At 36.5% G+C, this 15,536-nt stretch overlaps 1 protein-coding gene across 1 annotated transcript in view; it reads left to right on the forward strand.

Moving 5' to 3' along the window:
- The window catches only part of LOC122789797, an 825,084-nt gene that overhangs the window by 761,735 nt on the left and 47,813 nt on the right, over positions 1 to 15,536 (forward strand). The window contains 2 exon segments of the mRNA XM_044057239.1: positions 104 to 668; positions 671 to 1,322. Coding sequence (XP_043913174.1) covers positions 104 to 668; positions 671 to 1,322 — 1,217 coding nt within the window.

The raw sequence follows: 15,536 nt of genomic DNA on the forward strand, positions 1-15,536 counted from the left end.
TAAACAGTAATGTATTTATCAAGTTTAAATGCAAAACTCATTCAGTCTCATTTTAGCCAGTAGATAAAGCTTTTATTTCTGCATTAGTACTGTATTCTAATAGATAACTAAATATTTAGTTAACAGGTGTCTGAATCGAAGTCAGAGTTGGAATCGACAGTCATTGTTTCAAAATCGTCAGGGTTCTAAATGTGACAAGGATCCTCTTGATAAAATGCAAGAATATGTTGAACAGAAGCAGCATAAATGTTTTGTGTGTAATAAGACATTTTCAAGGATTGCTTACCTTTCACTTCATGAAAAAATACACACCGGAGAGAAGCCATTTAAATGTGCCACATGTGGCAAGAGCTTTACACAAAAGAGTACACTTTCAACACATGAAAAAATACATGTGGGAGAAAAACCTTACAGATGTGCTGTATGTGAAAAGAGTTTTACATTGAAGCATACCCTTTTTTGTCATGAAAAAGTGCACACTGGAGAAAAGCCATATAAATGTTCCACATGTGACAAAAGCTTTTCACAGAAGAGTACCCTTTCAATGCATGAGAAAATACACACTGGAGAGAAGCCATATAAATGTACCACATGTGACAAGAGTTTTACAAGGAAAAGCTACCTTATAGTGCATAGTAAATTGCACACTGGAGATAAACCATATAAATGTTTATATGCGACAAGAGTTTTCTACAGAAAACTGCTCTTTCAACACATGAGAAAATCCACACTGGGGAGAAGCCATTTGTATGCACCACATGTCACAAACATTTTACACAAAAGAGTACCCTTTCGGCACATGAGAGAATACACACAGGAGACAAGTTGTATAAATGTACAACATGCGAGAAGACTTTTACATTCAGGACCACCCTTTCAGCCCACAAGACAACACACACAGGAGAGAAGCCATACAAATGTGCTGTATGTAACAAATATTTTAGACAGACGTCTACTCTTTCAACTCATGAGAAAGTACATACTGGAGAAAAACCTTTTAAATGCGCCACATGTGACAAGAGTTTTTCATGTAGGAGTTCCCTTTCGTCACATGAGAAAATACATAAGGGTTTGAAGCCACATAAATGTGTCACATGTGGCAAGAGTTTCACTAATAAGAGTGGCCTTTCATTTCATGAGAGAATACACACTGGAGACAGGCGATATAAATGTGATTGGTGTGGCAAAAGTTTTATACAGAATAGCGCCCTTTTAACACATCACAAAATACACACTGGGGTAAAGCCATTCAAATGTGAGATATGTAACAAGTGTTTTACACAAAAGGTTTCTCTTCAGGTGCATGAGAAAATACACAGTAGGTGAAGACATAAATGTGCAGTTTGCAACAAAAGTTTAACATTAGCAAAACTCATTCAAAATAGGAGACGTACACTAAATAAAAGAAACCCTCAGCAGTGAGGAAAATAATGTGTGTGAAGATTTTATGGATTGAGTAGGTATGGAAAATAAAGTAGTATGCGTCAGAGAAGTGGGCTACAGAACATATTCAGCACACAGTCTGAAGGTGAATAAAACTAATAGGTTTGACAGCTGTAAAATATGAAGAAATATTCCTACAGTATAACACAGGTAAGCAATATATGCTACTGTGTAGCTAAACAAATAATAAAGAACTGCATGATACAGCACAAGAAAGGAGAGATACAAGTAAGATGTCATCATCAAAATGCTGACTTACAGAGCTAATCAATACTAGAGGAATAAGAGAAAAATGAACAGATTTAGGAAATGCTTAAGAAAACCTCAGTATTAAACCTAATTAAGATTTGTATTGTGTCATTTCTAACACTAAACTAAAAATCACAGTGAAAGCTGGAAACTAATGGACATAAAAAATAGAAACGCTTATACTACAGCTGATGATGACCCACAGACATCTGTAAGAGAAGTTGATAAGAACAAAACATCAGCAGTAACTCGGCCAAAAAAACAAAAAGAAGTTAAGAATTTCTAGACAAACATTGATGAAGGCTACTTTGAACTTAAAAATAATATACAAGTAAAAGGTAAAGAAAAAAAACATTAGATATATGAAACAGTTTGAATTGACTGACACTGAGATAGAAACATTTATTTCATGCTCATAACTAGAAATAAAAATCCTGGTCTGTATTATTCGTATTTTAACTGACATCCTTGCAGTTTATCTTAGCATGCAGCAAAAGCTGTCTCTGAACACCTTGAACCTGCATCTGGTGGGTTATTAATAGAGAAACCTGTTCTACTTAGCAGGTACCACATGCTTTCCAACAATTTGTAAGGTGTGTTCAAGAAGTGATACAGAGAGAGAGAGTTTGCAATATTTTTATGTAATTCATGTCCTTTTAACAGAACAGGCAGGTTATAAAATGATATCTACAAATATTCTGTTCAACTGAATAAAGCTATTGTGGAAAACTACAAAAATGCTGGAATCTCAGCCTAGAATGACATCTATCTAAATTCTTGGATTTCTTTCTAGATTGCAGGATGCTTACTGATAATATATAGGTTACACTACACATTCATGTATTACATTGCAATTCCTATTGAAAGATGGAAGCTTGTGTACAAATGACCAGTGAAAAGGACAAAATGTTTTCACTAGTTATACAAATTCAAGGATTTTCCAAGGAGTTATTTTTGTCTTACCTCAAGCATCCCAAACACATCTTGTCATTTCCCTAATCTGACTCTGGATACAGTTTAAACTCCAAAAAATATTAAATAACTTTTCATCTTTTTATTGGTGATTTATAACTCCTGAAATCATATAACAGACAATTGAAAATACAACTACAAATGGTTAAACAGCTTGGGTGACAGACGAATGACAGTGGACATATATAATTATGAAAAAAAATAATATTTATAGTAGAAACATATTAGATGAAGAGGTTGTCAACCTTAGGGAGTAATGTACTATAACAGAGCTGGAAGAAGAGAGAGAATTACAAATGTTTGAAAAAAATGATGGTCAGCAAAATATGAACACATGAAAACAGAGATTACTAAGTAGCATGCCAGGAGACTGAAACTGATGCCTAGGGAATAAATCAAACTATAGCTCAGTTTCTCTTAACATTCACATGATATTACTTTGTATGATCCATTGGTTGCAAAATGTTTTGGATCAGTTGTCTTGAAAAGGAAGAAAACAATTTCTTGTTCATTACTTGATGGATAAAAATCAGTGTTAGATGATATGCAGCATTCCTTGCGGGGTATGTACTGTCATTGAAATGGATTGTACATCTACTTCTGCAGCTGACACTTGGATCCAAACTTAGCAAAAACACTTAATCCGGTCAAAAATAAACCTAAGAGGTGATCAGTTCTCATATAACCAAAAACATTTCTGAAGAGAGCAGAGATGAAAATAAACACAGGAGTGGTCAAGAAGCAAGTAGCAAAAGAAACTGCGGAAACAGCTGAAGAAATATAAGTAAAAAAAAGGGACTCCTACAACTGCAGTGGTCAATGCAGGAGGTTACTGTAAAAAAACTATGTCAGTCTGTTTAAGACATAAATGGTTAAGGAAGGTGACCTAAAGCCTGAAGACGAAAGATTAATGATGGCAGTTCAGTATTATGAACTACAATAAAATGTAAGTCGCAAAGTGTGATGGCGAATGAGCTACTGAGTAGGACTTCATGCTTGTCTATATTATATGGACATAGGTTTCATTTTCTTCTTTGAATTTTCATGTCTTTACTGACCACCTCCTTCACTGGACTAGGGCCAGGACTGTGTGGTTTACCTTTGTTCTGGTGGAAGAGGGAATGGTTATGAGCTTTATGGACCAATAAAAAAATAAAAATAAGTATTTTACAGATGTGTTTGTTTTATTTAGAAATGAACCAGCAGGAAACTATTTTTCTGTGTCTTAGGCATGGCACCTGTTTTGAAATGTTTAAAATTGTTATTCCATTATTACGTTGTAAAAATCCACCGCCAGTCATTAACGAACCAGAGTTCCACTGTGGTGACCCCTAACCGGGAAAAGCCGAAAGACATTAGTTTTTTATTTTGTTCCATTTTTTTTTATTTTTCCATTTTAATATGATTACTGTTTTGTTACAATGAAAAGTTTTTGAAATATTTTAAACACTGAATGGTAAAAAATTAGTGTAGACTGTAGAGTGAACAAGAAATTGTTGTGCAAACTCCTGTTGTCAGTGTTATATGACTAAGGCTTTGTAAAGTAAAAGGAAGAGTGCAAAGTTCAGGGTTCATGCAGCATACCTAGTATTGAAGCTCTAGGAATATGAACCAAAGTGAATTACTGAAAACAAAGCCTAATGACTATATGGTCTCTCAGTACCAGCTGCTAAGAAGGCATGATTGAGGAAGTCAGGTACTATACTTGAAGAAAAAAGGGACAAAGCTGGAGGCTATAGTGAAATGGCCTCCAATTGTGACTGCTGTATGTTACCTCTCAGGTACATAAAATGATAAAATACAAGTACTTGTAAAACGACACCAAATGATTGTTAGACAAGAAAATTTGTTAAATTCATAACTTATGAGCACAACCATGATAAAAAAATGAATCTCCAAGCATATTTAATTATTCTGTATGTATCCCCATACAAACTGTAAATGGTGTCAATTTTTCTCACGTCACAGTTGCTGAAAGAAACACAGGTGGCAAACACCAGTGGTGGAATTAGTGCCAGGAGCTGTAGTTTAACTGTGCCCTGACTTATGAATGTAGTGTGTTCTTAAAATGGTTTAAAAATCTGTGAACACTAGGCGAAATTAAATCAGAATGAAGCTGTTCACGTGTCATGTTTCATAAAACTTCAGCCTATCCTTTCAGCATATAAATAATTGACAGTGGAAATAATTCCGCACAGAAAGATGAAATCAATGCATAAAAGAAGATGAGGGTAATTGGAAGTGTTTGATTTATTATTTGTTTTATTGTTTGTTATCAGATATAATGGGCTGGTCCACAAGGATCTGTTTAAGCAACTGCTTAAATGAGTTCATCGGAACTAAACAAAGGCAGGACTATTAGTGAGCATAACTGACATATACAAAACAAGTACTTCTCTAGCACTGTAGAATACCCATAGAATTCTACAGTTAGCATTAGTCACCCTCATGTCTTGGTAGATTATTTATTTATTTATTTATTTTGACCGGCTAGTCTAATTGGATACATGTCCATTTTCAGTAGAGGCCCAGGGAGATAAGCTCCAAGATATAACTATGATGTTAACAAGATAGCAAAATAAGGTAACATTAACAATACAAAAACAAAGTCATATTTACAATTCATATTACTGGTTTTCGCAGTAAAAAATAAAATAAAAGATAACTTCACTTGTATATAATAAGTGTAGAATGTCTGAAGGGCAAAACTTACTCATGTAAATTTATTTTTCTTTTTGCCATGAAAAAGAAACTAAAAACTGAGGCTAAGCTCATAAATTCTGGGATATAAAAGTGCCCAACTCCTGCACAGTCAATAAAGTGAGCATTAGTAAAAATTGTCAACCATTGCATAAAGCCTTTCACATTGTTAGGCCATCTTCTCACTCAACTCACTTTGGCAGATGAAACCATACTTTCCAAAAATTAGAAAATATAATTGTCCAAGCAAGATTTCAGTTAAGCTGATGGCAGGATACAAATGATGTATTGCTACAGTTATGCATCAAACTGGTAATGTCCACAATGATTGATCTAAAATAAAACAAAAATAATTGCACCTGAAAAACTTTAAAGTTCACACATATTAATCCGCGAGACACCAGAAGTGTTTAAAAGCGATGACAGAGAAAAAAAATGTGGTGGATTGCATAATGCAAAAAGAAAGTCTTGACTCCTGAAACAATTACAGAAACTTCAGAGTTATTTGAAGACTTTTACAGGCAAACGTCAAGATATTTAACTTTACAGAAAGAGGGTAACAGTACAGAAATTTAATATAGAGAAAAGCTTTTCGGTAATTCAGAAGGGAAACAAATTGAAAATGAGATGATAATCCAGCTAAGAAGCTATGGATTTCAAATGGAGATCCAGATCAAAAACATCTCTGTAATGAATGCTTGTCAGAATACTCTTTAAATAATACAGACATTGTGTGTGACCTTGTATCCTTAATTAGGTGTTTATTTTGACTGCCTTCTGATGAAAAGTGTACCGTATAATGAGCAGCTCATAGTGTTCTCTGCTTTCCTATCACAGTATTGGTTGTGAAAAGGCACTTTTCATATAAGCTGCCTCCATCTTACATTTTCCTCACAGATAGGATGAGGCCTTGGTTTGGTTGCATGACCAACTTCACTTTCAGGTTGCAAACATTAGTTTTTTTCTGTGTGTGTGTGTGTGTGTGTGTGTGTGTGTGTGTGTGTGTGTGTGTGTGTGTGTGTGTGTGTGTTTGTTTTACTCTGCATACAGCCTGTAAAGCTGGTATTGTTTCTGCATTTTTTGCCAACGTTCTAGCATGTATGTCAGTTTGTACTAACTTTCAGGCATTAGTAATATAACAAAGGTACATATCTTGCATTTCAACTTTTTGTTGTGTAGCTGAGAGACTGGAGTTTTGCTGACAGTCCTCACAGATATTGTTACAGCTCCTTCTTGTGTGACATTTCACTGCTAGTTCTCTCTCTCTGTCTCTGTCTCTCGCTTTCTGTTCATTCCCACCAAATTTCAGAAAGCCTTGACTGTGCATTCTGTGAATTCACATTCATACGCATTTTTTTCTGATTTGCACTGAGGGTCATTTCTTGCTTTAAAAACATGAGGCATACCCTGGCATGACAATGTAAACATTAATGTGTTAATTGTGTATGCATTTTTTGTGTGTTTGGGCTTGATTATTTCTAGGAAAATGGAATATTAACCTACACAGAACTAAAATATTAACTATAACAGACTAAAAGACCACTGATTTAAAACATGAGCAAAACAAAATGGTCATTCTTTTATCAAAACTCTTCCAGATTATCAATGCTGCTTCCAAAACATAGTACTTTCATCTTTAATAGTTCTTAGACTGTTGAAAACTTTACAAAACCATCACAAAAAAAAAAAAATCAGTTAAACAAATGAATAGTGAACAAATATTTCTTATTCGGGAATTATTAGTTTCATTTCGTGATTTAAGATCTTTCTTTTAAGAATATGTGGATTTTCACTAGGAAATTTTTCACACCTTTATTAAATTATCACTTAAGGCATAGACAAACATATGACATATCCTTTCAGTGTTTGATTTATTTTAAAAAGCTCTGAATAGCCGCGGTGGTGGTGCTGCGGTAGCGTTGTCGCCTCACAGTAAGACGCTGTCCAGTTCAATTCTCAGCTAGAGCGTCTTCTGCATGGAGACATGCGTGAATGGGCGTACCTTCGTTGAGGGTTGTGCATCAGGCCTGGCAAACCGGTATGTAAAAATTAACTGCCAATCATTAGCGGACCGGAGTTCCGCTGTGCCGACCCCTAACCGGGAAAAGCCAAAAGACATAAAAGCTCTGAATACGTTTGATTTATTTTTTCTGTAAATTATTGGGAAGTCATCTTGAACTGTTTTTTGTTAAACAGCTGCAGGATTTTTCTAGTCAGTGCTTCTCTTTACCTTTCTAGTTGATTTCCTTTCAAGTTCTCTAAATTTCTTCATTGCTGGCACACACATAGTGTACCTACTAGCCTTTATCTGAAGTTTAGTCAAGCTTGCAGAATTACTAGCTATTATTTTTCAGTTTCCCTTTTCACACCAAGAGAGACGAAATTAAGCTGTTGATCAGTGTGCTGCCATCTTGGAACTCCTGGATTTTCACTAGGATTATGTAAAATCTGCCATTCATATTTCTAATTTACATTTAACAAATGTCAATTTGCAGGTTTTATGAGCCACAAAAGCAGGTAAAATTATGACAAAGTATGCCTTGTCAGTGCCTTGTCTTGCTTGCTGTGATTTTATGGCTCTTAGCCGTTCTTAAATTCTTTATTTAAATTTCAATTTGTGTTTTGCCAACATAGTAAGGTGGGCAGGTCCTGAAACTGGCTATATATACAGCATTCATGATATTGGAATTATCTTTTAAATTACATTGAAAATGATTTTTCATAATAAACTTCATTAGAATACTAATGCATTCATAACCAGCATACTCCCCATAATCTGGTGTACCTGCATATGTATGCATTTTATGTTTGTAGTTGCCATGACTGTGTAACAGATTCTTAACATATTACACCCATCTGTGCATAAATGTTTGCTTCTCTACAGTGATAGCCTGGGACCTTTGTTACCTACAAGAATCTTCCAGTAGTTAAAGACAACAGATTTTATAGCAAGGCTGTCTAAGCTAAGTATAAATGGAATAGCTAGATTAAGAGAGTTGTTATTTTGAAAAGTTTTTCATTTATCTTATTTAAAAAAATGGAAAGAGCCTTGAAGTTCTTCATATTTACCTGAATTCTTCATCTGTATCATCAGTTACAATGTTTGTCTTATAACCTCTGCTATAAAACCTTAGATTTATTCACAGAAATAACATTACTCATAGGCACTCTAATAAATTACGACTTAACCACAACCCATTAGAGTGAATTGGATGTGTTCTGGATGATAGAGGAGGGTCCCTGTTAATTTGACAAAACTTTAGCTTGTTGAACTTCAAAAGATTGACAGCTAAAGATGGAAAGAGCCAAACCGCGAATGGCCAGCTAAGTGAATTTTTTTCTCAGGGAAAGAATTAATTTGGCCGTTAATGGGCATTTGCCCTTTCCCTGATGTGTAGTGATCTCGGAGTTAGTATATTTAGTCAGGAGGGGTGTGGTGGGCACAGACCCCCACTTAATTCAGGTTGAAAGGTTTTTGTTTTGCATAATGGCCAAGAAAATTCTTTCCATGGTAAAAAATTCGCTTAGCTGGCCATTTGCTGTTTGGAGATTTCGATCTTTTGTAGTTGTATGTTTGAATGCACATTAGCGAACGTATACTACCATTTACTAATGTGGATTCAGTGTTCCGATGACACATCGCACTACAGTGGGAATCAGGAAATGTACCCTGTTCCTCACTGTAGTGCAATCTCGGAGTTGGAATAGATAACTTGCAGGGGATGTGGAGGGGTGCAGGGGTCTCTGTCCCCCTTCAAAATTGTAAAAACTTGTGCTGCAGATGTACAAATCGTACAGCAGCTTCAGGACAAATTACAGTGCTGTAAATGCAGTTTGTAATTCATCTTTAAGAAAGGTAGCAGAACCAGGAAGTGTAGTCAGTTATGAAAGGGCATGTGAACGCTTTGATGTACCCCTTCGGGTTTACTGGTCAAAATAAACAGCTGGATAATGATAACAAGACATTTAGGTATGTAAGTGTTAGCAATTCTGAAATGAGTGTTATTTGTTGATATTTCTATAGGAAATTATTTTTAGTTTCAACATTGTGATGGTAAACCACATATATATATATATATATATATATATATATATATGTGTGTGTGTGTGTGTGTGTGTGTGTGTGTGTGTGTGTGTGTGTGTTTAATATATATATATATGTCGAGAGAGAGAGAGAGAGTGTACCATAAATTAAACAAACATTTATTTATTTATTTATTTATTGCAGTTGGTTTACCAGGATATTCCATTGGGCCACAAGGAACCCGTTTTCAATGGAGTCCTGGGGAGAAAAGTAAAATACATTTTACATACCTACAAACATATATTCACACATACACTCAAAGGATTAACAATAAGGTAAAAAGCAAAATGTACAGCTAGATACAGTGTGCAAATGTAATAATATTAATTTGTACAGACATATATCCATTTATACATAGTAGTTAGGAAAAACTTAGTCACTAGAAAGTTAGAGGAGATTCAGTGAGATGATGAAGTGGTGGAAGAAGAGAATCATTGACTTACCTAATAATTTCTATAGAGATTTAGGTATAGTAAGATGTAGCAGAGTATGGAAGAGATTTTTGAAAGCAGAGTGATTAGAGGTGGCACGATGAGTGAAGGAAGGGAGTTCAGATGCAGCTAGGGTGAAAGATAGAAGGTTTTGCCTGGGGATATGTAGGTTTATGGACTTTGAGTAGGTTTTGATTGTTTGATCTTAATACTCTATTGGGTAGATGCATATTAAATGCAGAAGAAAGGGAAGGACAGAGGGAGGGGTTGAGAATAAGCTTGTGGGCTAGAGTTAGCTGAGTGTAAGTGAGTTGATTGGGAAGTTCTAGCCATTTTGGTTTCTGGAGGGAAAAGCAGTGGTGAGTGGAAGATTTGTGGCTGGTGGCTTTGCAATTTTGTTGTAACAACAGGAAAGTTGTTTTGAGAGAGGATTGAAGATTAGTTAGGAGTGGGGCCATAGAGGAGGGAGGGATAAGGAAGGATGAAGCAAGTGTTATTTTGGTAGCAGAGGTAAGGTAGGCATTTTGTCTATAAAGCATACCAAGTTTTGGTGTTTTTTTGATGTTTTTGTAGGTGGGAGGTAAATTTAAGTTGGCTGTCAATTAGTACTCCAAGTAGCTTGGTCTCTGACACTAATTCTAGGAAGAGTTATCTTGGCTAGCGATTGAAAATGTATTCATGTTGAGATGAGTAGCTTTAGAGGGAAAATCATTAGCTTGGTCTTGGAGGCGTTAAGAGCTAGGTGATTCTTTAACATCCATTGTTCTGTTATAGAAAAGGCATCTTGAGTTAGTTTTTGAAGTGTAGAGATAGAGGTGGCTGAGCAGATGATGGTGGAATCATCTGCATATTGGATGATGTTTGAGAAAGGGATTGATTTATGGAAGTCATCTATAAATATGTTGAAGAGAACAGGTCCTAGATTGGAGCCTTGTGGAACACCTGTAGGGGTATTAAGGAATGAGGAGGTAGTTTTTTTTCCATTTTACCGCTTGTTTCCGGTTGGCTAGGTAACTAGAGAACCATTGCAAGGAAGAGGAAGAAAGGTTAAGTTCTGAGAGTTTAGATATGAGCAGGCTATGTGAGATGGTATCAAAGGCTTTGGAGAGGTCTAATAATAAGGTAGAGACAATTAGGCCAGAATCACGAGCTCTATTTACTGTTTCAAGGAAGGAAAGGAGGGCTGTCATAGTACTGTGATTAGGTCTAAAGCCATGCTGTGTAGGAGTTATAAGGTGATTTTCTAGGAGATGAGTATCAGCAGCTATACTAAGAAAGTAGGAAGGTATATTGTCAAAATTGGAACAAGTGCTGCAGATGTACAAATCGTACAGCAGCTTCAGGACAAATTACAGTGCTGTAAATGCAGTTTGTAATTCATCTTTAAGAAAGGTAGCAGAACCAGGAAGTGTAGTCAGTTATGAAAGAGCATGTGAACGCTTTGATGTACCCCTTCGGGTTTATCGGTCAAAATGAACAGTTGGATAATGATAACAAGACATTTGGGTATGTAAGTGTTAGCAATTCTGAAATGAGTGTTATTTGTTCATATTTCGATAGGAAATTATTTTTAGTTTCAACATTGTGATGGTAAACCACATATATATATATATATGTGTGTGTGTGTGTGTGTGTTTAATATATATATATATAGATAGGATAGAGTGTTATACTCCAAACATACTGCGGATTCTGAATAGTAGTGCAGTTGTATCAGTAAAAAGCAATGTTGTAGTGGTAGGCCATTTGTCAAGTCTTTGAGAAAAATTTGTAGATATGATTTGTTGAAATAAAGAAAAAGGATTAGAGAGGATATGCGAAAGAGAGAATGGAGTAGAAAGAATAGTACCAGGCCCATTTGGTACCTGACAGGAGAAAAAGGACAGTGGTCTTAGAGGAAGGAGACAAGAGCAGCTGTAAGGGGGAATGAGCATTATAGAAATTCAGGAAAACAGAAGCAGTACAATCAAAGAAATGTGAAAGAAGATATGGAAAGGGAGGTAGAAAAGCTGTGAAGGAAAATAGGGAGAGGAAATAGAGAGTAAAGTACAAAGAGAGGAAATAGAGAGTAAAGTACAAAGTCAGCTTAAAGTCCATCTCATTCCATTACCTTACAATGCAATCACAAGTTCCTAGGTGGGTACTAGGCTAATGGCCCTGGAGCCTTTACAAGCCTAGCCTATAGAATTGCCCTGGTATTGTACCTCCCAACATTAGTTCCCAGTGCCTCTATCAAGTAGAGCAACTGGAGTGATTCCCAGGGTAAACTTTCTATTTCCCATCCACTCATCAAGATTTCTCTTGAAGAGGGCCAGTGAGGTGCTCTGCTTGACATGTATGGGAAGTCTGTTCCAGAGCATGGGCAGTCTCTGGGTTATGAACCTGTCCCACCAGCATGTTCTCTTGATTGTAGTAATGAGGTTGAGATCTCTGGAGCATGTGGTGTGGAGGGATTGGGATTTCTTTAGATGTAGCATTTGTAACAGAGCTGGGTCAGACATGGCTTTGTAAGTCAAGCAGAGATCACCTCTTAGTAGACGATATGAGACAGAGAATAGCTGGAGCTTTTTGAGTCTGTCCATGTAGGACATGTGTTTAAGGCCTAGGATCCTATTCATGAGGTACTTTTGTGGCCTCTCCTGCTGTTGCAAGTGTGTAGTTAGGTACATGCCAAATGGGGCATTATACTCTATGATTGGTCTAATGAGGGAAGAATAAAGAGAAATGATGACCTCTTTCTTCCTGGATGCAAAACAAAACAAGGTCACACAATATTTCACTGCAACAGTGCTTCAGCATAACATAAGACATTAAATATGAGTAACTTAACACTACCACACAACCGCACTTACATTGAATGAAAATTTTCATATAAAACAGCATAAAACTCAGCCTTCACTGAAACTCATGGATATAAATTGCAGCATAGAAGAACTTCAATTAATGGGCTTCCAATTATGGACATGCTTCCCAGAATTCCTGTGTGCCATGGATGACTTCCTCTTGGTATTCCCATTAAGAAACCCATGGTAGCAGCCCTTACCTAGGTCCTTCAATGGCTAGCAGTGAACTGGAAGAACACCCATTCTTGTCCTTTCTCAGAAGACTTCATGCGTGAAGCTGGGTTTAAACACTTTTGATTGTTAATTGGTTCCTAACCTTAAGTAGTGTACAAGAAATGTCACTTTTGATAACAATTCATTTTGCATTTAGTTGAAAAAGGGACAATTCAATACCTCCTGGACTATTTATAGCCAGCATTTTCATCATACCATTCACCTTCTTTTGGATAAGCGTGTTTCAGTAGAGGCAAAATATCATTGGCTTGCAATCTTCATTCTGTCACAGACCGGCTGCTTGTATCAGAGTACCGTCATCAAGTTTGGGGGGGGTAAGCATTACCCAGCAATCTCATTTTAGAGTTTCTCCTCCTGTAGTCAAACCCGTTGCAGTCTCTGATGACGTGCCAGTTGATTAGGGAGCACTTGTGTTTTCCCCTAATCTAGGGGAATTGTAGCCCCTGCAAGTGGAATCTTCATATAAAGTTGCCTGTGCTGATAGCAGTATTCCTTACTGTCCAGGCTCTGGAAAGGGAACTGAGTTGAAAATTCTTTCTGCTGTACTCTGACAATCAAGCTGTGGTGTGGCATGGCAGTAGGCCAGAGATGAACGCACCTCATTAAATGCTGTTTGTTTTGTGGGACCTGAACATTCTATGATTGCCTTCATTTGCAACTATCTCCCTCCACTGCAGATAGAGATAAGGGAGAACTCTGGCATCTTAACATCTTTTTAAAATGGTGGAACTCGAAAAGTAACATGGTTGCCATATGGCAAAATGAGTCCTAAAAAGCTGTTTTTAACTCAGGTTATTTAATGTGGGTGAATTCTACCCCATGTTGGATAACATTGCTATTGCTGTATGAAATTCTTCCATTTCTCAGCAGTTAGGAAGGTGAGCTATTCCAAAGATTCTTTTCAGCCATGATCTGAGCTGAAATAAGCACAACAGTAATTACAATTCATATTAAGTTACACAGCATGAGATTTTAAAATATTACAGTGTGTTGAGCTTACAATGGTTACAGGTGTATACACACACACACACACACACACACATATGGGTTTACTATAAAATTTTCAGACTGCATTCCTGTGAACTGGGATGGTCGAAAGGCTGTTTTCCAGTTCACGGAAGACCGAACTGAAAATGGTGAATGCTATTGTGCATTCGCTGTTGTGAGGTTGACATTCTGCTTGGAGATCATGGAGCAGTGGGGTCTGGAAATGTACCCATTTCCTCACAGTAGTGCGATCTTGGAGTTTATACATATAATTAGCAAGGGGTGTAGGGGGCACAGGGGGGCTTGCCCCCCTGCAAAATATTAGTTGGAAATAACTGTAAGGCAAGGTATGCTGAGTAATGTTGACTATGTCGAATATGGATGTGTGAACATTACCACTTTCGTTATTTTGGTTAGAAGATGTTTTTATTTTCATTGCTATTTTTTTTGAGAAAGTGATTATTTAACCGAATACGCATCAGAATTTTATAGTAAACCATATATATGGATCCCTATCATAAGCTCAAAGTCTTACAAGAGCGAATCTTACACACTTGAGCCAGGATTATCAAAAAATACCTGCTTTTTTGCAGGGGGTAAGCACCCCTAGATCATGTGGAGTGCTTTGCATTCCCACACTTCCTGCTAATTTTATATATATATATATATATATATATATATATATATATATATATATATATATATATATATATATATATATATATATATGTAGTTAAATGGCAATTTCTAAGGCTTTCAAGAATCATTAGTGATGATGACACCTTCCGCACAGAATGCAATTTCTTTCCCAAATGTTTCTTAACAGACATTAACCAAGACATTTAATGGAAGATAGTTACTGTGAAATTGCTTCGGAAAGACACAACAAACACAAACCTTTACTTTTACATGGGTTTGAGCACAAACATAATAACAATACTGACAAACCACAGACAGAAGTTGCAGTTTTTCTTTGCCCATAAGCAGAGACATGTCAGCCATTAGGAATGTCATCCATAAAAATTGGAACATTGTTAAAGCACATAATTCTCTCAGCAGCCCTTTAGGGGCAGAACCTGCCTTTACTTACAAAAAAACTACCACCTTGAAAGCTGCCTTTGAAAATAATGACACACACTACTTGCTGAGTGAAGTTAGTAGAGGAAATGGATGTGGCATGTGCAGGAAATGCATAGTGTGCCCGGTAATATACACAGGGATTACTTTTAAATTTCAACACTGCAACCATTTCATTCAAAAGACATTATGATTGCCATTCCACCATGGTTGTGTATGCAGCAGTCTGCAACACTTCTGCATTCTACAAAGGGAAAATTATCAGAAAGCTCTCTGACAGAGCCAAAGAGCACTTGTCAGCAATAACAAAGAAAGAAGAAACTAACGCCTTAGGACACCACAGCAGCAGATGTCCGAACTTTACTGGCTTCAGATTTCTTGTTTTAGAACAGGTTATACAGTTGTTTTGGTGACTACACGTTACAGTTACTTCTGAATGCAGTGATGACACTTGGTCTCAATGAGAACTTGAATCTAAAGTGTCCATTGAGATGGTTAGCCTGAACTTGTTTAACC

The sequence above is a fragment of the Protopterus annectens genome, chromosome 15.part0 (genome assembly GCF_019279795.1).
Source record: "Protopterus annectens isolate FY-2018-M chromosome 15.part0, PAN1.0, whole genome shotgun sequence".
In the NCBI taxonomy this organism is placed as follows: domain Eukaryota; kingdom Metazoa; phylum Chordata; order Ceratodontiformes; family Protopteridae; genus Protopterus; species Protopterus annectens.